At 30.0% G+C, this 24,385-nt stretch overlaps 3 protein-coding genes across 9 annotated transcripts in view; 1 reads left to right on the forward strand and 2 right to left on the reverse strand.

Moving 5' to 3' along the window:
• LOC129914098 (uncharacterized) overlaps positions 1–16,822 on the reverse strand; it is a 28,542-nt gene extending 11,720 nt beyond the window's left edge. For all 7 annotated transcript variants that reach the window (XM_055993161.1, XM_055993160.1, XM_055993163.1 and 4 more), the window contains exons 1-5: positions 16,603–16,822; positions 12,124–12,254; positions 11,867–12,031; positions 11,637–11,706; positions 11,381–11,508 (exon numbers count right to left, since the gene is read on the reverse strand). In XM_055993161.1, the coding sequence (XP_055849136.1) occupies positions 11,381–11,508; positions 11,637–11,706; positions 11,867–12,031; positions 12,124–12,254; positions 16,603–16,822 (714 nt within the window). The remainder of the gene's footprint in view (positions 1–11,380; positions 11,509–11,636; positions 11,707–11,866; positions 12,032–12,123; positions 12,255–16,602) is intronic.
• LOC129914100 (uncharacterized) lies at positions 7,580–10,015 on the reverse strand. The gene has a single exon (XM_055993164.1). It carries the CDS (start codon positions 8,833–8,835, stop codon positions 7,591–7,593), a length of 1,245 nt encoding a protein of 414 aa, XP_055849139.1. The 5' UTR covers positions 8,836–10,015; the 3' UTR covers positions 7,580–7,590.
• A 1,732-nt stretch (positions 16,823–18,554) lies between the features above and the next one.
• On the forward strand, positions 18,555–23,439 carry LOC129917015 (uncharacterized). The gene is made up of 6 exons (XM_055997318.1): positions 18,555–18,782; positions 19,921–20,151; positions 20,215–20,435; positions 22,103–22,364; positions 22,714–22,965; positions 23,181–23,439. Exons 1-6 carry the CDS (start codon positions 18,765–18,767, stop codon positions 23,418–23,420), a joined length of 1,224 nt encoding a protein of 407 aa, XP_055853293.1. The 5' UTR covers positions 18,555–18,764; the 3' UTR covers positions 23,421–23,439.
• The last annotated feature ends 946 nt before the right edge of the window (positions 23,440–24,385 follow it).

The following is a 24,385-nucleotide window of genomic DNA, read 5'->3' on the forward strand; positions in this document are numbered from 1 at the left end:
TTAGACACAACGTAAACGATTAATAAAAATTTCTAAATAAATAAAAACATTGCCAAAATCTGAATTCGCAAATTTAGTTCAGTAACAAACCAAACAACATGTTCGCGTGTCTACAAGCATAAACATTTGTATTCACTTATAAAATAAAGTAAATACAAAATTTATTTTTTAATCATTGAAATCCTATGCACACTACAACCGTAAAATTATTAACGATACAATTAAGATAAGAAATACGAGCAACAACCAATTCAGACGTCAGCATAGATACGTTGTTTTTTGGTATTTTTATGAAGCGCATCTTTCTTTTAAATCTTACAAATAAAAATGTAAAAGTTTATTTTTAAAATACATGAACTTAAAAATCCGCCACACAGGGTTTCCATAATACAAAACTGGACTTTCAAAAACAAGTGCAAATATGACTTTTTTAAGTTCAAATATGTAACTATAATAAGAGTGTATTCTGTTAGTTTTAAAACAAATATTATTATTTATTTAACTCTTTTTTCCAGTTTAAAGTACATTTTAAGTTGATTTAGGGTTTTAATAGGCACTTTATTTTTATGAGCAATTAGTGTAAAAGGTTAATAAATAGGTAGCATGATGTTAATAATAATAAATAGTTATAGAATAAAACATAGGACAATAACACTGGCAAATAAAATAAAATTGAATCTTTTTTTATGAAGTTTCTTAAATGATTATCAGTGTTGCCAGAGAATTTTAGAGGCAAGGAGCCGAATTTTAGAAGTCTTGGAGCCAAAAATCGCCAATTTCAAAAATTGTTCATAAAAACTCATAATAATGTATTTTGTACCATTTTTTTTATTTTTTTCATCATTTGGGCAGGTTCAGAAACGTTAGGGACTAAATATTTAGGTAATTTCGAGGTCTCTGATTGATCAACTGTCAAAAAAAAAATCCTTCCAATTTAGGTAATTTTATTGGAAAGCTAACTGGAAAGTCAGGCAAGCAATTTTTCCCTAAACATTTAGGAAAGTTTTTTTTGTCAACATGACAGCTGATTGTTTTTAATTATAGAACTTCGTTAACAGAATAAAATTTATTTGTGTGAAAAACGAGTAAAATGTGCATTATCGGTTATAATTAATGTTATTTATTTATTAAAATGAAGTGAAATTTGGTGTCTGCCAAATGCGATCTATAAATTGTTAAGTATCTAGATTTCGAAATTTGACAACATCACATCCAAACTAATTTAGCGAATTTACTCAAATTTACGTTCAGAAAATGACGTTGCCTAAATATCTAGTCCCTAATATTTCCTGAACGTGCCCATTGTGGAAAAGTGGAAACAAAATATGAGGCGTTCAGAATAATAATGGGTCAAGTCAATTTGAAATTTGTGCATTATTCTGAACTTTGAGAAGCTTTTTCTCAGAAACTAAAGGAACTTTTGAAATAAATTTTTCACAGATCGATAGCTCCAAAATGTCTTTCTTTTATTTTATTTGACATAAAACGAAACCCTTAATTTTTAACACCTTAAAACACCTAAAGAGAAGTGGACTTGACCCATTATAATTCTGAACGCCTCATACCTATATGAATGAAAATGGAAGTAGGTTACGTACCTTTTCACAATTCACAATTGCGCTTTTCAGCAAGACGTCAGATTCTACTTCGAAAAAGTTTGGTTCTACTTCGAAGACTTTTAAGGCGTGATCATAATAAACAAGTTCTTTTATTATAAAAGTTTTTAATTTTGAAGGAGCCAAAAATCGCCAAATTGAAAACTTAATTAGCCAAATTTTGATAAATCGGAAATCAGAATTTAAAGGAGCCGGAGAAAACTTGAAGGAGCCGGCTTGGCTATAAATAGCCGGTCCTGGCAACACTGATGATTATTACTAATTTAGCAACGCTGATTTCAAATCTTAGTGTTTCTCTATCAGCTTTAATTTGGTTGATATAGGTACTAGGTAAATGCTTAAAAAGTAGGAAAAAATGTATTATTGAGATTTTAAAACGGGAATATCTCAAAATCGCGAGCTAATAGAAAATTTTTGAATTCGGATTCGATTTCAGCACACAAAAAAACTTCGGAAACTTCGCCAAATGTAATAAAACAAAACCCTAATTGCCCAGTGTAATTTTTAATTATTTATTACAGCAAAGGAAGCTATTTTTAACTCCCCATATTTGGTGCGATTTTTGGGTTTGAAATAAAATTGGCATTCGTCTTTTTATTTTAGAAAAAAATATGTGTGTATGTTTGCGGGAAAAGTTGATCTAATGAAATTTAAGTAATCCAAAGATGACTAAAGAACTTTAGTGTATAAAAATCGAATACCCTAAGATCATGTGTCATGAGCTTGTTTTTTTAAATGTCGGTTTTTGCTTGTTTTTTTTTTTGGCAAAATGCACATGAGAGACTAAGAACCACAGAAATTACGTGGATCTGGGTGATTGATAACGTAATTTTATTGGTATCCTTAATGCGTCTTTGATTTGGATGTACCAGATTTGAAATACTTGGTGAGCATTTCAATTTTTAATCCAAATATATATTTTTTTTACCGACTTCCAAAAAGGAGGAGGTATTCAATTCGTCTGTATTTTTTTTTTTTTTTATGTTTGTTACCTCATAACTTTGGACTAAGTGAACCAATTTTGATAATACTTTTTGTATTGGAAAGCTGGTGCCTGCAGTGTGGTCCTTTTTTAATTTCGTCAAGTTATTGCAATAGAAACTATGAGAAAAACCATAAAACGAAGTTTTGATCCATGGAAGTCGGTTTTGTTTTTTTGATAAAAATGAGTATTCAAATACCTACTCTGGAAGTGTTTTTTTTTTTTTTTTTGAGATTTCAAATTTTCATTTTTTTTTTACACAATTTGAATGGAAAAACGCGTTTTTAATTTAATTTAAGTAACTTGAACTTTAAGAGCAGGTTCGTGCAAGTATCGTGGATTTTATTTTCAAACATTTCATACTCGGTGATAAAGACTACCTAAAATTAAGCGGATTTCAGAAAATCTTTTTACTATTATAAAAATAAGAAGATTTTCATCTTAAATTAAGAGATTTCCGCTTAATTTAAGATGGAAGTCATCTTGTCGAAAAACCATCCGCTTAATTTTGCTTCTCGGCCATTCCATTTGCATTTTAAGGACATTTTCACGCTTATTATCCAGTTTATCTCATTGAAGAAGCAATCTTTTTTCTTGAAACTTAGTGAGTCTTAAGGTCTCATGATAAAGTTTAAATTCTAGAAGTATCAAGAAAAACTAATTCAAAACTAAAATAAAATAGAAAGAGCAAACAAAAAAAAAACGTTTTTTTTTATATCGGTTCAGTTTTTTTTTATTTTTCATTTTCTAATAAGATAACGTCTTATTTGCGGGGCTACAAATACAAAAAAAAAACGTTAGAGTTGTTTTTGAGAAAAATAAGCTTCTTCATATTAGGGATATAACACGTAAAGAAAATTTCTTCTTTAGGCAATCATAAAGCCTTTACAGGCCAAATTCTTTGCTGCTGGGTACAAAGGGGTTAAGTCATAAATGATAGTTTGCCAGAAAATTCGAAGTTGAGCTAGTCGATGAATTTTTGAGCATTGATCCTCTTATTTTTATAGAAAAGAGTTGTTCTAAATTTATGTTTTTGATACCAAATAATAGAGAAAAAAGAGGTAATTCTTATTTCATCGAAACCCGAAAAGTGCAATTTTGTGAGTTAACCCATTTGTACCCGGCGGCAAAAAATTGATACCGATAAAATGATTATTTTACTAGACCTTTAATAGATACTTAAACAACTCGGATGAAAATTCAAAAACAAAATCGTAATTTAAATAACTACCTATAAGTGAAACACCACCATCAAAATAATGCTCGTGGGTGCTAAAGTTAACAAAATCTTATACAGCTCACACGATTTATAAACAATTTCTTCAAATTTAAAACAAGAAACCAATATCATAACAAAAAATACGCAAATTAAGTTCAATAACAGTAAACAACATCTTCACGCGTCTTCAAGCATAAACATTTCTTCTTTGCTAATAAAATAAAGAAGATACCTACAAAAAATATTCTTTCACTGAAATTACATGCGCATGCAATCGTAAAACTATTCGCGATACCATTTAGATAAGAAATAAGAAAAACATCCAATAAATTCTATTTATTGTTTTCATTCAGTCGCATCTTTTAATTTTGCTCTTTCTATAAATACTTAAAACTTTCTATTCACACTCACAGTCAATTAAAGTTAATATTCCAATGAGTACTTCAACACTGTCCTCTACGGTCGTTAAAGACCTCTGCAAAAGATATTCCAATCAGGAGATAGAATTGCTCAGTTATTCGATCAAGAATTTAAATGAATCTCCAACAGGATTCCTTGGTCAACATGAGGTTCTATCCGTAATTATTCAAACCAAGGATCAATCCGATCCCCAAGAATTGATATTCTTTATGAAAACTGCTCCCACACACATAGCATCCAGACAGAAATACATTGAGGAGTTTAATGTTTACAAAAAGGAAGTATCTGTCTACAGAAACTTGTTGCCAAAGTTACAAGAAGGACAGCCGGATTTTTCTGCTCAATGTTATTACGCCAAAGATGATGTCCTAGTTTTTGAACACTTGGGTGAAATGCAATTCCAAATGGCAGCTGATCGATCCGGACTATTAGATTATAATCACCTGGAATGTGCCCTAAGTTCTTTAGCAAGCTTACATGCTTCATCAATTATATTCGAGGCCACTAGTCAGGAGAAAATTTCCGAAATGTTTCCAGAAATTATAAAAGAAAACACATATCCATCGGCCGAAGTGAACAGTGCTCGACGAGACATTGTCAATAATGTAGTTGGAGCTCTCTGCGAAATTATCAAAATCATACCCGAATTCAGACAATCCAATCGCTTGGAATATATTTTGAAGCAATTTCCACAAGAAATGAACAGAATTTTTGATCTAGTTAAACCAACCAAGACGAAATACTTAAATGTATTTAGCCACGGAGACTTATGGCCAAATAATTTACTCTTCAAATATCAACAGGATGGTCGTCCTGTTCAATGCCGATTTGTTGATTTTCAACTCACACGATACGCGCCACCAATTTTCGATGTTATAACCTTATTGACCATTTCCACTACCAAGGAGTTTCGCCTGCAGCATTTGGATTCACTTTTAACCAGTTACTACTCAATGTTGGAATACTTCCTCAGAATACATGGTTTGGAGATTAATGACTTTCTATCGCCAAAACAGTTTGAGGAGAGCATAAATGAATTTAAAATAGTTGGTTTGATTCAGAGTTGTTTGATTTCTCATATAACAATGTTTCCCAGCGAGCTGACCAAAAAAATTCTTTCGGATGAAAGTTTTCAACAAGATTTCTTTAAAAATAAAAGAAAAGAAATTTGTATAATGACATTTAATAGTGATGCTGTGTATAGAAGTAGATTATCGGATATGATATTTGATTTTGTAAATAGTTATATTTTAAATTAAGTACCTAATAATATTCATAAGTTTAATGTTTAAGTTTGATTTTAAGACAAAATAAATAAATTATAAAGTTAAATCATTACAAGAATGTTTCTATTTCAATCTAAAAGCGGTGTTGGAAAATGCCTAAGAGAAAAGATTTTGGTGTACCTTTATCCTTTGGAGTTTTTTTGCAATGCTTTTTTTTAACAAAAAAAAAAAAATAGGTTTTAAAATAAGTACTCTCTTTAGCAATTTCAATTTAGCTAAATTTTCAAAAACAAAGTTTTTGGATTTTAAAAAAATATTTGATTTTTTTTTTAATTTTAACCAGAATATTGAGTTTGAAATTTTAATTTTAGATGTTGAAAGTTTAATTCAAAAATGCATCTGCACAGAAGAAATAAAGTGGAATTGAGGAGTAAAACTACCCACAATATTCTTGATATCGTTTTATAATTGGTTATTCCAAAGCCTTAAAAAGCTTAAAAAACAGTTTTGACGCGGGTAAAACGTCTGGATTGGTTATTTTTGTAATAAGGGATAGAAAGTCTTAAAGATCCGAAAACTTAAAATTTTGTTTCATCTTTTAGACTATAAAATACGTCTTGCTGATTACAAAAATACTGATGTAACCATATCCGACACACGAACCAAACCAAACGTTTTCGAAGTTAAAAAAATATTAACAGAAAATAAATGATTCCAATAAAGGAATTTATGATTAATATTATACATAGATGGGACAAAATATGTAAAATCGATTGGATCGCGCATTGTGAAAAATGCAACACGAACAAATTTTTTCAATCTTTAAAATTTTAATACATTTTAAATTTAGTTTAATTTATGAAAAATTATAATTTTTCGATTTTTTTTTTTAATTTTCAAGCTTCAAAAATTTTTTCATCAACTATTTTGATTGGAAATTTATGAATAAAACGCTTTCAGAATGATTCCGGACGCTTCCGGACTGCCAATCGAAAACGCCATTAGTAATTAAAAAAAAAAAAATCACAAAATAACAAATAACACTTAATTTTAATCAACATTTTTTTTTTATTGAAAACTAGGTAATTTTTCAAAAAAAGTTTAAATCGAAAAATACAATTTTTTTTTGTTAAAAACAAAATTCAAAAATCGGAAAATTTGAACTTTTCTTTAAAAATGTATTGAAGTTTTCAAGATAGAAAAAAATTCTTGATTGATTTTTTCTTGGACACATTGTCGGCAAAAAACAAAAAAAGAGCAAGGACTTTATTTGGTTATTTTGATTGACTTTAGTGTGCTGAATTTAAAACTGTTTACAAATATATCTATCACGTCTAGTTTTTGAGCTACACTCATCACTATTTTCGCTATAAACTCCCAAAAACTAATTTTAAATTAAGTTTTATTTGTATGTAAAAAAAAATATGTTATGTAATTCGACGTCAAATGTGCCCAAAAAATAACGCGTTTTTTGAGCTGTTAATATTCAAGTATTTCAAAAACGTGACGTGCCAGTGAAATTTGGACTTCGGACTCAGCAGACAAAAATTCTTTAGAAAAGAATGGTTTGGTTCAAGCTCTATTTTCGTTGCAAACCAGTGTAATCAATTCAGATGTTTAACCCGAGTTTAAAAAATCTGAGAAAAAGACCCAAAACTGTTTTTTTTTAAAGCTTTCTAAAGGCTGCGGAAAAACCAAATGTGAATCGATAAAACGAATATTGTGGGTAGTTTTATAATCAATTCCACTTTATTTCTTCTGTGCAGATGCATTTTTGAAGTAAACTTTCAACATCTAAAATTAAAATTTCAAACTCAATATTCAGGTTAAGATTTAAAAAAAAATTCAAATATTTTTTTAAAATCCAAAAACTTTGTTTTTGAAAATTTAGCTAAATTGAAATTGCTAAAGAGAGTACTTATTTTAAAACCTATTTTTTTGTTAAAAAAAAGCATTGCAAAAAAACTCCAAAGGATAAAGGTACACCAAAATCTTTTCTATTAGGCATTTTCCAACACCGCTTTTAGATTGAAATAGAAACATTCTTGTAATGATTTAACTTTATAATTTATTTATTTTGTCTTAAAATCAAACTTAAACATTAAACTTATGAATATTATTAGGTACTTAATTTAAAATATAACTATTTACAAAATCAGATATCATATCCGATAATCTACTTCTATACACAGCATCACTATTAAATGTCATTATACAAATTTCTTTTCTTTTATTTTTAAAGAAATCTTGTTGAAAACTTTCATCCGAAAGAATTTTTTTGGTCAGCTCGGCGGGAAACATGGTTATATGAGAAATCAAACAACTCTGAATCAAACCAACTATTTTTAACTCATTTATGCTCTCCTCAAACTGTTTTGGCGGTAGAAAGTCATTAATCTCCAAACCATGTATTCTGAGGAAGTATTCCAACATTGAGTAGTAACTGGTTAAAAGTGAATCCAAATGCTGCAGGCGAAACTCCTTGGTAGTGGAAATGGTCAATAAGGTTATAACATCGAAAATTGGTGGCGCGTATCGTGTGAGTTGAAAATCAACAAATCGGCATTGAACAGGACGACCATCCTGTTCATATTTGAAGAGTAAATTATTTGCCCATAAGTCTCCGTGGCTAAATACATTTAAGTATTTCGTCTTGGTTGGTTTAACTAGATCAAAAATTCTGTTCATTTCTTGTGGAAATTGCTTCAAAATATATTCCAAGCGATTGGATTGTCTGAATTCGGGTATGATTTTGATAATTTCGCAGAGAGCTCCAACTACATTATTGACAATGTCTCGTCGAGCACTGTTCACTTCGGCCGATGGATATGTGTTTTCTTTTATAATTTCTGGAAACATTTCGGAAATTTTCTCCTGACTAGTTGCCTCGAATATAATTGATGAAGCATGCAAGCTTGCTAAAGAACTTAGGGCACATTCCAGGTGATTATAGTCTAATAGTCCGGATCGATCAGCTGCCATTTGGAATTCCATTTCACCCAAGTGTTCAAAAACTAGGACAACATCTTTAGCGTAATAACATTGAGCAGAAATATCCGGCTGTCCTTCTTGTAACTTTGGGAGCAAGTTTCTGTAGACAGATACTTCCTTTTTGTAAACATTAAACTCCTCAATGTATTTCTGTCTGGATGCTATGTGTGTGGGAGCAGTTTTCATAAAGAATATCAATTCTTGGGGATCGGATTGATCCTTGGTTTGAATAATTACGGATAGAACCTCATGTTGACCAAGGAATCCTGTTGGAGATTCATTTAAATTCTTGATCGAATAACTGAGCAATTCTATCTCCTGATTGGAATATCTTTTGCAGAGGTCTTTAACGACCGTAGAGGACAATGTTGAAGTACTCATTGGAATATTAACTTTAATTGACTGTGAGTGTGAATAGAAAGTTTTAAGTATTTATAGAAAGAGCAAAATTAAAAGATGCGACTGAATGAAAACAATAAATAGAATTTATTGGATGTTTTTCTTATTTCTTATCTAAATGGTATCGCGAATATTTTTACGATTGTATGCGCATGTAATTTCAATGAAAGAATATTTTTTGTGGTATCTTCTTTATTTTATTAGCAAAGAAAAAGTGTTTCTGCTTGAAGACGCGTGAAGATGTTGTTTACTGTTATTGAACTTAATTTGCGTATTTTTGTTATGATATGTATTGGTTTCTTGTTTTAAATTTGAGAAATTATTTATAAATCGTGTCTGCTTTCTAATCTTTTGTAAACTTAGGCACCCACGAGCATTATTTTGATGGTAGTGTTTCACTTATAGTCATTTAATTTACGATTTAGTTTTTGATTTTTCGTGCAAGTTGTTTGAGTATTTATTAATGCTCGAGTAATATTATGGATTTGCATGTCTGAAGATCTATTAAAATTTGGCAAGTAAAGGTTTAATGTGAAATATTGATTTTTTTTGTGCCAAAATTAACTATACTTGCCATATCACTAATATGAAAAAGTTTGTAAAAAATGGATCTTAAGATTTTTTACTTGCTCTATAGGGCAAGTATTGGTTTCGTGTCGAAAAAAAAATTTTAGGTATTAATCAAAACCAACATTTGGATGATGGAGAATTCCAAAATAGTTGGTCTCGCAATTCCGTCCGTGCGTCTGTGCGTCCATCTGTACACATTTCCACAGCCTAAACGCGTGGACGGATTTTCTTCAAATTTGGTACAGATGATTTTTATAGAATTCTGAAAGTTGGTTTTTTTTTTTGTTTTTTTATATCTCAATTAGAAAGTATACCCCCCATACAAATTTTTCAAGTTATACCAAATAACTCGAAAACAACTCTAACGATTTTGATAAAAAAACTTTGTGTATAATTTTACAAACAAGACCCAACTTTTAATTTAAAAAAAATATTTTTTGGAAGGTTACTAACGGTACCTGCCATAGAACCGTTTTTTGTTTTGGTTTCAAAATTTCTCTTACAAGACTAACCCGATTTCAATGAAAATTTTTATACAAAAGCGTTTAATCAACCATTTTATTAAAACGTTAGAAAATTTTCAAAAAACACATTTTTGGATTTTTAAAAAATATTAAAAATTTTTTTTTTTTTTAAATCAATTTTCTAAAAACGGGTGTTTGAAAAGTTTCGATGTTTTTTTTTTAAGTGTAAATAAATTATTTCTTTAAAATGGCATACCAACTTTTTTTTTATGTTAGAAAATTTTTGTATATATAAAATTATTTTTTTAAAAAATGGCTCTAACGATTTTCAAAATTTTTTTTCTCAAAATTTCTTTTCATACAAGAAATCAGATATTTTATGTACTTTTTTACCTTAAAGGAAATGGTTTAATTAAATCTAATTAAAATGTTGCCTCATTTTTTTGATAAAAGCTTTAAGATAAGATCTACTTTTACCATAAGAGCAAGTACGTGCGACCCCAGTCGTGCATTTTATTTTTCAAATATTTGTAACCTGGCAAAGAAGATGCTACCATTAAAATAAAATTAAAGAAAAAAATTGAACCGATTTTTAAGGTAGCTTTCAGCGAAACGTTTGGCTTTCCGGCAAACGTCTTCACCGATTTCAACGAAAATTTTTGAACAAAAGCAAAGTTACCAAAACAAAAATATTTTTAGTAAGTGTTCATTTGTTTAAAAAATTTCTTCTGTTTCTGTTTGCTGATTTGATTTTAATTTAAAACGGCTCTATAGTGAAGTAACAAGAACAACAAAAAAACAGCATTACCTCGAACTTAGTTACCGAGCTCCGGATTTTAATGGTTTATTTTTAAATGGATCGTGCTTATTAACATTTAAATAAGTTTTGCTGAGTTTTGTTTTAATTTAAATTATTTTTTCTGCAAACATTTTATAAGCCAATTATTCGTATAAGACGTCTAAGAAGATAATGAATTTCAATAGGCTACTACTATTATTACTTACTTTTTACGATATACCCCATTTTCTCTACACCTAAAAAAAACACCCTGTCACATTAAAAAAATGTATAGTGTTATTTTATTCGGAATTTCCCATGGGAAATACAGCATTTTTAAAAAATTTCCTAAGGGTACTTCTTATACCATTAATTTTATCGGACTTAATTCTCACCCTTTTACCTAAAATATTTGTATGAAATGCTAAGATTCTTGGTTTCTGTTATAAATGAAAATGTTTTTATATGTGAATTTTTAATCAGCAATGTTGGTCAAAAATGTCTTTTTTTTCACACACATTCTACTAATCTATTCAAAAATAAACAATTTCCCAAAAAAAATCGTAACATTACCAAATGGCTTACGATTTAAATGATCATAAGCCCCACGTGACTTGCATCGCCTTCCCTATAGCAAAGCCTCAGCTGATTTTTCCCGTGGGCGAAGTTTTAAGAAACGTGCTCAAATGTAAAAATATATTTTAACAAAACTTACCCTATTAGGGCCAAGCTCTAGATTATTCCCCAAAGCTGCTACAATATTTGACATACTATCCGATGGTGTGGCACGACAAATTCTTATCATACTCAGTTCTTCGGGTGTGAATTTATCGCTGATTTTTACTTTTAAAAAATGCAAAAAGAAAACAATGTTAAAATAAAATTAAAAAAAAAAAAAAAAACGAATTGAATACCTCCTCCTTTTTAGAAGTTGGTAATAATACGAAATTTTTCATATACACTTTACTTACTTGAAGCTTCGAATCTAGATCGCATCGTATATAATGCACAACCAAAATTTTGTTTCATGTACAACCAGCACTGTAAAAGTTTACAAAAACAAATATATTTTAGTTACAAAATGAAACTACGTTTTCGAAAGTATTAAAAGAGAACTTTTATAATCAAGTTTGTACTTATGGTTTATGTACTTGAAATATTTGAAAATTAATGCATTGAACGGTTAGATGAACATACATACCTTTTGCCAGTTTATAACTGACATAATGACCCCTGGAAGGATTGCGTTGCATTTGGAGATAACCTTCAACCAACAATTTTCATTTGTTGTCGACTCGTAAGACATTAATTCGGAATTGCAGGCCAATAGCTCTTTGAGTAGAACTTCTCTTTGAACTTTAGTGGGCTAATAAAATATTAAAAACACACATTTATTAGTATTAACATAAAAAAAAATATTAACCAAATTCACATTATTGAAAAACTACCATAACTTACATTTTGAAGTTTATTATGTGTAAGATAAGGTTCAAATTCTGAAAAACTAGAACGGTGTATCCAAGTATTTTCACGTGGTAAAGAATAGTAAATTCGCAACAGAGAATGCCATTTCCTTTGGCACTGAGGAACTGGAAGTGAAATTAAAAAAAAAAAACATTAGCATTTTAGTTCAGCACAAAATCGATTGAAATCATTTTTGTAGGAAGGACATCATAATGTGCCGTGCAATAGTTGAATTAAGTTTATATTATTAAGGAATTGAGCATCTCTTTTCTGGGATGTTAAAAACAACAAATTCTAGAGTTCTTATACCTATTGTGAAACTTGGTAAGAATATGAATTCCGAATGCCTCGGTTTAAAACGAACCAAATTGAATAAAAACTTATGTTTACTCTGTTTATTTTTATTACACGCGGTTTTAAATTTGGACAACGACCTGAATCACACCAGCCCAGTCGCTAAAGAAAGATGTTATTGAGTGCTCAACATAAATTTAAAAAAATTGGGGTTATTTCACCTTCTTAAAGTGAATTTACGAAAGGGAAGGTCGTATGGGAGACATATATGATGCAAATCGAATTTCCATTTGTGTCCGAGATTCTTGACCAAATGAGAACATTGAAAAGTGACGCAAAGAACTTGAAAAACGCTATGGATTTCGAGTTCTTGATTAGCTTTAAAGGTTATAAGTATGGTTTACCAACTCTCGTTGCCATTAAGTTGTCATGAGTTTCAAAGACTAAATTTAGACTTGATCCAATCTATGGATCTCGTCAAAGATTTAATGGATCAACAGAAGGCAAAAGACGACTCATTTTCGAAAGTATTTGAAGATGCGAAAAAATAGCTGAAGTCCTTGACATTGACGTTAAACATAAGAGAGAATAGTGAAGCTACAAAAAAAAATCGTTCGAACTCTTCGGTTCAAAGTAACAGACAAGAATATTTTCGTGTTACTGTTTTCAATCGTTTTCAATCGTTTTCTCGATTTCTATGTAATGGAACTTGGAGAAAAATTTGAAAAACCACGATATAACATACTAGAAAGGTTTTCGGCTCTTTTAAAGGATACTTCCTCTAAGAACTCATTGGAAACGCTAGATAGCTGCCCCGAAGAAAGCTTTTATTTAAGATATTAGCTACACTGTGTGATATGCTTTTGATGTTTAGTTATTTGCAGAATTATTTGAATGGTTTGGCTGCTCTAGCTATTAATCGTGAAATACATACAACAGATAAGGTAATACATAAGTGTTTTATCTAAAAAGAACAGAAAACTGGATTTTATTTTGTGATTTATTTTTTAAATAAATATTATTTTACTTTCTATATCAATATTAATTTATTCTGGCTCATATTCAAATGCTCATATTCTCTAAAAAATACATAATGAATTGAATAAAGTCTTGTTGTTGTTTTTTTTTCTCCTTCAAATAATTTTTTGAAATTATGAAAGTTTTGACTTTCCTGAATCTAATGTCGTTTTCGATTGGTTTTACTCAAGGATTCACTCATTCTGAAATCCAATAAAACAGTTTGAATCGTTTCCACTCAATTCTGAAAGTTTGTATCGGTGTTAGTGAATAATCAAATAAAAAAATTTAATTTTGTACGTGAAAATTTTGTTTGACATTTATTTTCTATGTATAAGTAATTTTGAGTCGATTCTGATTTGAAATCGAGAAGAGAATTTTACTTCTGAGAAGAGTTTAAGCTGTCATGTTTTTGTGAATAAAACGCTTTCAGAAGGCTTCTGAATGCTTCCGGACGCTTCCGGACGGCCAATCGAAAACGACATAAATCTGGTTTCAGAAAAATTCTACTACGTACCATTTTTTTAAAAATGATTTTTGAAAAATATGAGTGGTTTGTAGAAAATAACCCTTTTAGATTCGGTTGACCTAGTACAAAAATAAAACTAATATTCGTATTGAGCTCAAATTTGGTGGACTTATTTTTCATAACATGATTTATCATATGACATCAAATTTGTATTTATTAATAAAGTTTACACACATTTTAAGACACCAATTGACAAAAACAGCAAAAATATTGAAATTCTGCAGTTTTTAGTAAATCCCACATGAACAAAAACACATTAATTTAGGAAAATGTAAAATCTAAACGCCCGTTATACATATATAAAAAGTCAAATATGTAACGACAACTATAATAAAATACATTAAAACAATTTATACGTGTTTTGTAATTTTATATAATATTTTTCTATTTAGAATTATCTTATCTGTGATGAAACCATTCGATACCATTCGGATTCAAAACCCATTGGAAAAGGAGGTGAATATGATGAAAATTAAAGGAAAAATAAATTACGGGCGAGCCGAGTTCGGGAAGTGGGTGGGTTGAGTTTTTAATGGTAAAAAATGGTATATCTCGATTTCCGGCAAAACTACAAGTCCTATAGAAAAAAGTTGTATAACAAAGTTGTAGGTAATAAAAAGATCTACAACTTTTGTATCAACAATTTTTTCACATAACCTCAAAATTTATGCGAAAAATTCAAAAAACCGAGTTTTTGGTTTCTTATTTTTATCTTTTTCAAAAACAAAAATTTGTCTACGAAATTTGGTGAAAACTTACCTTATTATATCTTAAATACACTGTAATTTATTTGATTTAAAATATTAATTTATTCACCTTATTTTGACTTAATACCAAAAAAACACCCTAATTTTCAATCGAAAATTCACGTGTCAAAATATCAGTTTTTTTCAAAAAGTCGATGGGCATTTTGTTTGTTAAAATGTCTATTTTCTGATGGTGTAAAAAAATTTACATTAGTATACTATAGAACATGTTTTAGTAAAATGCAAAAAATTTAAAAAGCTGGAATTCGAAAAATTTTTTGTATCATTGTTTACAATTTTGGCCTATTTATTCAAATTTACACTTTAATTACTCAAAAAACGTAGGATTTGATGTTATATTGATTAATGTTACGGTTTTTGAGTAATTTAAGTGTAAATTTTAATAAAAAGTCCAAAATTTTAAATAATGATAAAAAAATTTTCGAATTTAAGCTTTTTGCTTTTACCGAGAACATGTACTATGGTATACTAATGTAAATTTTTGTTTACACTATTGGAAAGAAGAGATTTTAACGAACAAAATACCCACCGATTTTTTGAAAAAAGCTGATATTTTGACACGTGAATTTTCGATTGAAAATTAGGGTGTTTTTTTGGTATTAAGTCAAAAAAAAGGGTTAAAAAATAAATATTTTAAATCAAATAAATAACAGTGTATTTAGGATATAATAAGGTAAGTTTTCACCAAATTTCGAAGAAAAATTTTTGTTTTTGAAAAAGATAAAAATAAAAAACCAAAAACTCGGTTTTTTGAATTTTTCGCATAAATTTTGAGGTTATGTGAAAAAATTGTTGATACAAAAGTTGTAGATCTTTTTATTACCTACAACTTTGTTATACAACTTTTTTCTATAGGACTTGTAGTTTTGCCGGTAATCGAGATATACCATTTTTTACCATTAAAAACTCAACCCACCCACTTCCCGAACTCGGCTCGCCCGTAATTTATTTTTCCTTTAATTTTCATCATATTCACCTCCTTTTCCAATGGGTTTCATTCTACTATGATTTTTTTTTGTTTCAAAAATTATCGACCCCGGTCTATTTGTTCTTCAGAGCAAGAAATATGAATTTTTAATTATCAGTTTTTTTTATGATTAGATATGCCAAACCTACTTAACTTACTTAAATTTATATATCTCGGATAAGAAAAGAGATATTGAAGAGACTTAAACTGAATTTGAAATAAATAAATAAGTTCTTTTATAAACCGTGACAAGTTTAGTTGAAAAAGTTTACATTACGCCAAAATATTGCTTCGAAAACAGCAAAAAAAAAATGGGTTTTCGAGATTTTCTAACAGGAATATCCTAAGAACGTGACGTGCTAGGGCAATTTTGACTTCGGATTCGGAATCAACACACAAAAACATTTAGAAAAGTACAGTTTCATTAAAAGGAGGATTTCCTTGCAGACTAGAGTAGTTTGCTTTGCCTAGATTTCACCTAATAATACATTACGTATAAGGATTCTTTCTAGGTACTAAGTGCTCTCTTAAAGCCAGAACTTATAATTGGAGGAAGCAGTCGGAAGCGCTGTTACCTTCCGTTTCATCCGACGCTTCAGTCAATTATAGTTCTACCTTAAGTGCGATAACACTTTGAGGTGAATTTTAAAATGATACTACAAAATGAAAATAACAAAAACAAAAATGTAAACAAAATTCTTATACGTAGAACATTTGAATAAATTCTCAATGTTTTTAATTTTGCATATGTGAACTGCACCTTTAGCAGACGAAAGTTGTCCATCTTCAAAAGAACTCAATACAAACAATTATACAGAATTAAAGATAAACATAAACAATTCATAATAGTGACATACTAGGTACTTTGTTCAGTAATAATTCTTCAAAATATTAATTACCAGTTTTTTTGCATTTCTCAGCTATCATCAACCAAGCGAGTCTATTTTTTCCGGAATTATTATAATCGGGATGATCGCTACAGTAAAGAGGTTCTGATTTTTTCATCAAATTTATGAGAAACAACTCAAATTGTAGTTCTGATTTGCCAATTTCATCTGGTTGACTGGATGGTTGATCTAATGGACTTGCAGAACTAACAAAAGTTTCAGCACTAGACATATTTGTATGATTTTATTTATGATTAGAAATTGTATTTTTTTGAGAAAAATAAATAGTTTTCTATGGAGAAAAGAAGTTTATCACTTTAAAAAAACAGGAGGACTGTTTTGGGTTGAAGAACATAATTTTGACATTTGCGGGATGAAGTGAAAGTAATTTGTGGAAATAAGACAGAAGGAACGATATAAAATGGAAATTGGGTTTTTGCTTGAAGAACAGTGATTTGTTTTATTTGTGTGTGTTCGTTTTGTTTATTTTTTGTGAAATGTTATGTAATGTCAAATTATTTCAGTAATGCCAAACTATTTGTATTTTGTTTATAGTTTTTTTTTATTTTTTTGCTTTTTCATTTTACGAAAAATGTGCCTGTTAAAGCTAGTGATGGGAACTATCGAATTATCGAATAGTTTATTCATTCATTAATTTATTCATTCGAATAAAAACTATCGAATAAAACTGTCGAATAAAAACTATCGATTAAAAAAAACTATTCGAATGAAAAAACTATAGAATAAAAAAACTGTTTGAATGAGGAAACTACCATTCAAGAATTCATACAAATTTGTTGTGAAGCCTGGTACGCTGCTCGCGCTAAATTTTAGCTGAGATAAAATTCCCATACAAGTTATCGATAACTTGTATGGGATCCATTTTATCTCGGCTAAAAAATTTCGATAATTTGTATGGGAGCTAAAATTTAGCGCGAGCAGCGTACCAGGCTTGAACGTTGGTGGAGAAAAAAGTGGAGAGTTTTGCTTCACGAGTGTTGAATTAGTTTTCGTGCAAAATGTACGGGAATACCTTTCAAGGCTTGGCCACACCGAAGGGTAATTGTATGAACAAAATTAAACATCTGAACGTTGATGTGTCAGTTTGGAATTTTTTTTTTTCATACAAGTACTCGTGCCGCTACCGCATGTACCCTTCGATGTGGTAAAGCCTTCACTCAGATGAATTAATTAAAATTTCGAATTTTAGCATGAGTTTCTATGCCTTTTTTCGAACAAATATTGATGAAAAAAGAATTTGTGTATTTTGTTGATTGTGTGCGTTTAAAATGTAACATGATTGGGCACAAGACTGTGTAATAGCCCCGACCTAATAGTCACCACACGTGATTTTTCAATCGATTGAAAAAGCACCGTGTAGCCAGACACATTTTTGTGGTAAAATGATTTGGAAGTATTAAAATAAAACTATCTATAGTTTATAAAATTGGGCTTTTAAGCCTGGTACGCAGCTCGCGCTAAATTTTAGCTCCCATACAAATTATCGAAAAATTTTATCTGAGCTAAAATGGATCCCATACAAATTATCGATAACTTGTATGGGAATTTTATCTCGACTAAAATTTAGCGCGAGCAGCGTACCAGGCTTTAAGCAATCTGTCTTTGTCTTTTTCCTTTCTTATTTGACAGTTCATTAAAGAAGAACAAGACAAAACCAACCAATCAAATCGAAGCAATTCTGAGGAAAACAAAATAAATGCGATTTTCATTGCAAGACGGTGGTCGAGTAAATTTCTCTTATAAAAATAATAAAATTAATAGTTTTCCGTGCTGTGACGTTTAAAACAACATAAATAAAATTTTTTTAACCAATTCGATCGTGTTTTGATTTTCCAAAACTTCACAACTTTCTTTTACATTCGATATTCGATCAAATCAAATTGCGCCTTGAAATCGTCCTCAGAATTGAACTGTCAAAATTTTTTTTTCAATTTATTTTTTTTTCATTTTTGAAACTGACGTCTGGCTTAAAAGCCCAATAATTGTTCGAGTTATTTTTTAGAACCACCGATGTTTTTTTTTTTACTATCGATATATTATCGATATTTAACCAACACTAGCTTACAGTATTTTGTTTGAGTAGCAAGTAGCTTTCTTTGATTTGGTGCTTGGTAGACAGTGAGTTTAAACAAAATTTAATTAAAAATAGAAAAATGGTAATTATTGAGGAGGTAAGTAAATATTTTTTATTCATAAGTATTATTATACATACGTTTCAAATAGGATTAGGATTTCGTTAATCTTTAATGTGTTATTTCATTTGGGAATGCATTATGTGTGCAAGTGGTGGTTTCCCCGAGTAATTTACATAGGTCATTTATACGGTGACCATCCGTCGTTTTTTTTTCGTTACTGTGCCCTCTTTAATATAGCCGTGTTTTATTGGTAACTCAGTACTTAGCTCAGTAAAATTTTACACGGGAAACAACAACAAAAGATTGCTAAGGATTTTTTTCTAAACTTATACATTTTTGACCTTTCAACAATAATGATTATTAATATGTAAATAAATAAAAGCAATCAATTGTTGTTGCTTACAGCATAAACTGTTTACTCAGTAAAATACTGAGTACCAATAAAACACGGCTTATATTTGCTAAAAAAGGATAGTAAATTGGCCTCTTTTTTCAAATCTGTCCTTATAATGTCCTTCTTTCCGCAAATATTTTCAATAATACTCGTAATAAAAGAAAGAAACACAAAAACTTAAAAAGAAGTGGCAGAAGGTTGAACATGCTTTTTTTTTCATAAATATTTATGTCCTCTGTTTTGTCAATAGAAAAATGGTCACCGTAGTCATGGGTATAACCAATAAAAGGAGCTCCCCCTCCCACTCTGAAAAGGTAAAAATTCAAACGACAATCCTTTGTCCACCTCGAAAAACTGATACAAAACAAAAATCATCGTTTGTCCACCCTATACGTTAAGAAGATATTCAAAAAATAAATTTTGTAATGAAAAATTTTTCTTCTGTCTTTTGTCCACCTCGAGTTCTTTACATGAACCAAAAATCGTTATTTGTTCACCTTACATTCAGTGTATACACTTTGGTGTATGCGTAGTTTTTGTTGGGAGTTTTGACGACTTTAATTTTTAAGTTTCACGGAGCTTTCAAAATAGTGACCCCTTTGTGAAAACCAAAATAAATAGAACAACGGTTGGGGTGCCTTCGTTCTTCATAAGTATCGTAAAAATTCGGGCGACCTTGGGCGACAAGCTCAGATCTAAACTGTACCACCAATCACCATTCACCATGCGGGTCATTTGCTGAAACGAAAATTATATAATTTTATTTTATTATTATTCCAGATCGAAATAAATAACTGTTTTTCAATTGACAAACTACTTCTTCGCTTTGAAAACAAAAACTTTGTATCAATATTCAATTGCTCGAATTCACACAAATTAAAAGACAAATTGATACTAGCAATTCAGCCATTCTTACTTAAGGATTTCATTGCAACACCTCTAGAAATTGATTCTAACAGAACCAAATCACCATCAAATGTTCGAATTAAATTTATTATACCTAAAGGAAAGGTAAAATATTTCTTTGAAATTCTAAATCAAAATTAAGTACCTTATAAATTAAATCGTTTTCAGTTTAAAAACAACATTTCGGTAGATGCTATGAGAACAGGTGATTTACCAGATACTATTTATTATTATTTTGATGGTGAACAATACATCGATAATATAAGAGTTTACCACGAACGATGTCGAATTGATGTCACAAGTTTATTTCCATGTTTGAATAAAGTATTTTCAAACGAAAATAAAAATTTAATGAGTATTTGGATAAACAATGAGTGTCCTGAGTTAAGGTAAGGTCTTGAGTTAATTTCTTTAAAATTTGGGATAGAATTTTCAGCTTGGTCAAAATTTTATCCCACTCACTTTTATTTACCACTCAAGTGTCAAAATTTTTCCAAGGTGTAAATTTGAAACCAAATTTTAACACACAGCCTAATGCCCGTCGTACACCTAGCGTTCAACGCACTCAACGAATTTAACAAATTAATTATAAAAAAACGACGGCACTATACGTATCAAGGGGCACGGTAGTGCCCAGCCAAGTTCTCTAGCAACTTTGGCACTACACCCTTATTTACAGGAAACAACTCAGGCCATTTTCGACCCCCCTCTAACTTCCACACCAAAGATGCTAGAAATTTCATACTCGCTACATTTATTGAGCTTGTCAAAACCAAACTCCTCACAAAATTTCAGCCTTTTACGATGAGTAGTTTCTGAGATATAGGGCTTCAAAAATCGCAAAAACCGTAACTGACTGACTGACTGACTCACTCACTCACTCACTCACTCACTCACTCACTCACTCACTCACTCACTCACTCACTCACTCACTCACTCACTCACTCACTCACTCACTCACTCACTCACTCACTCACTCACTCACTCACTCACTCACTCACTCACTCACTCACTCACTCACTCACTCACTGACAGATCATCAAAATTATGGAGAACTTCCCGTTAACGTAGAAACTTGAAATTTTACACGGTGATAGGGTTTGTGGTGTATACAAAGGGAAAAATCGAAAACTTGAGATTTTCAATTCAGGGGGCGTGGCATCTGCCCATTTCCGCTGAATTATCATTAAATATTATAGAGCACTTCTGATTATCGTAGAATCTTGAAATTTGGTAGAATGGTAGAGATGGTAGTTTATACAAAGGAAAAAATTTAAAATTTGAGAATTTCAGCCAGGGGGCGTGGCAACCGCCCATTTTCGCTGAATTTTCATTAAATATAATAGAGCACTTCTGATTATCGTAGAATCTTGAAATTTGGTAGAATGGTAGAGATGGTAGTTTATACAAAGGAAAAAATTTAAAATTTGAGAATTTCAGCCAGGGGGCGTGGCAACCGCCCATTTTCACTGAATTTTCATCAAATATAGAGATTTTCAATTCTACAGCCATACCTTGCAAAAAGTAGTGAAATCACAACAAAAACATTACTGTTAAAAAAGGAGCCAAGTTCTCCTATGTTAAAATTATGCTGGCACAAAAAGTACTGAGATGTAAAAGTGTACCAAGTTATAAAGTTTGGGTTCAAATTCGTATCAATAAAATTTTGATTGTTTACTTGGCAATTTTTGAAATAACTTTAAAAATCGGTAATTAAAAGAAAAATTGTCAAGAGAACAATCAAAATTTTATTGATACGAATTTGAACCCAAACTTTATAACTTGGTACACTTTTACATCTCAGTACTTTTTGTGCCAGCATAATTTTAACATAGGAGAACTTGGCTCCTTTTTTAACAGTAATGTTTTTGTTGTGATACTTTTTAATTAATTCATTTAGCAACGATCTCCAACTGTCCAAAACTTGTTGTTTGAATATAATTGAAAGCACCATCAATTAGAATTTAAGGTTTTAAATTTGCGTTGAATGCGTTGAGAGCTAGGTGTTCGATGGGCATAAGGTAGATATAAATAAAAAATAAATTTTACTTAACAGAGCTACTGGTGAAAAATCATATGAACTTCTTGCCAATTTCATGCAAGTATCACATCTTCGATCTAATGCCGAAATACGAAATATTGAGAAACTCTCACATTCAATGTTAACAATTCAAAAGCACACCGAACGTTTGGAGAGACGAACTTTTGTCGATGTGGCAAATAACATTGGAAAAATATTCAAATATATTACTTTTGAAAAATATGATGTTCAATTTTCTATTCCATTGGCTGAACAAAATATACAAATGGATCAACTTGTGAGTATAGCTCATGTAAAACTAAAGAATAGCTATTCCTAGGTGTATTCTTCAAGCGATCATAACTTCAGAAGCTCATTATCCTACTCACCAGACTTCATATATCTTGTCAATGGTCTCTTACATTCTAAGGATTCGAGAGCACTCATGAAAATATTGACCACACTATTCTTACGACTAATGACGAGTCGCTGACTCCGAAAAACTCCGAAAACTTAACTTACTAGCGCTCTTTAGTTATAAGCGTTTGAAGAATATACCGACCCTAACCTATGATCGCTTACTACGAAAAATTGATTCATGTGCCTCTTTCTAAATGGCCATATTATACTTTGTTTTTTTTTTATAGAAATGGGAAGACATGGATTTATCAAGAGCAGAAACTTATGTCTTAAACGTAAACGAAAAAACCTCTGCACTTTGGAACACTGTAGAACCAGGATTAAAATATCTTTTGAAAATAGCTCAACAGATTGCGCTAGCAGAAAATCTCGGACAACATTGTATAATAATTAAGGATACGAGTTTACTTCAAAATTATCAAAATCAAGAGATGATTAAAGAGGCCATTATTGAAGATGATGGAATCAACAAAGAAGCGGTAATATTGAATTAATATTTTCAAATACTTTTTATACCAGTCAGATAAGGCTGAAGTTGGTATTCTTTAAGCGCCTATAACTTGAAAACCGAAAAACCGAATTCAGCACACCGAATTATGCTATAACAGTGTTTTTTTACTGACTGGTATAAATTGAATTATATATAGCCATATGGTTTATAAGATATTTTTCTGATAATGCTTGAATTCCACAGAACTGGAAGAATAAAAATTTCTTAAATCAAATTATAAATGTTTGCAATGAAATGGAGATAATGCTTTTTATAAACTATCATAGTGAGTTGCCATTACCACCTGAAAATGCAAATATAATTAAATGCCGGAAGTGTACAGAAAATGATAATTCTGATTTAATTTATGTTCCGGAAAGTTTGAAGTCAATGAACTTGCAAGAATTTATCGAGTTAGTTGTTCCACCAAATACTCGAAAGTAAGCCCCTGCTGTATAAAATAAATATATAGTTGATTTAATTTTAATAAACTTTGAATATAAAATAGATACTAGCGCGAAATTTTAAACGATTGAGTAAAATGCTAAAGCCATTTTTGTAATTTACTAAGGTAAAATTCGGTCTTTGTTTTTGGCTTAGTAACTTACTGAATTGGCTTTAGCATTTTACAAAATAGTTAAAATTTTACGCCATTTTCTTTTTAAATTTTTAGAGATTAATTTTTTATAATAATTTATTTATATTTTTATTAAAACTCATCAGTAATTCATTTTCACAATAAAAATAAATGAAATTTTTATAATGAACAAAACATATTCAAATTTGAAATTTCAATTACTTGAGCCATTTAAGAGAAATATAGAAATTAAATGGTTCTGTGACGGACACCGTTAATCAGCTCTATCGAGGTATCCATTGGGAAAAAGTTCTGAAACGATAGTCCATTCCGATTGGAAATTAGATTTCGTTTGAGGAACTTTCGAACAAAATAAAATGCACGATTGGGTCCTAAGAACTCATTCTTAGAACTCAAGATTTTTTATATACAAATTTAGTAAATGCATATGAAAACAAGTTTTTAAAACCTAAAATTCGTTCTTCAAATGAAAAAAAAAACACCATTTTAAATGAAACTGAGCTCCAAAAACAGTATGAACTTTAATTTCTTTTATTAAGATGCATTTTTAGAAAAAAATAATTTCAAAATCTTTAGAGCCGTTTTTATAAAAAACTAAATTTGTGAAACAAAAAAAAATTAAATTAAGTTGGTATGCCATTTTGTAGCAACTACTTATCAACACTTAAAACCAAAATTTCAAAAAATTCAATGTAGGTACCATTTTTAAAAATTTGATTTTTCAAAAAAAAAATTTGTTTTAATCCAAAAATCTAATTTTTCAAAAATTTAATTTATATTCAGGCAATATAAATGCTTTTACATAAAAAAA

Source organism: Episyrphus balteatus, chromosome 3, assembly GCF_945859705.1.
Source record: "Episyrphus balteatus chromosome 3, idEpiBalt1.1, whole genome shotgun sequence".
NCBI classification, from domain to species: domain Eukaryota; kingdom Metazoa; phylum Arthropoda; class Insecta; order Diptera; family Syrphidae; genus Episyrphus; species Episyrphus balteatus.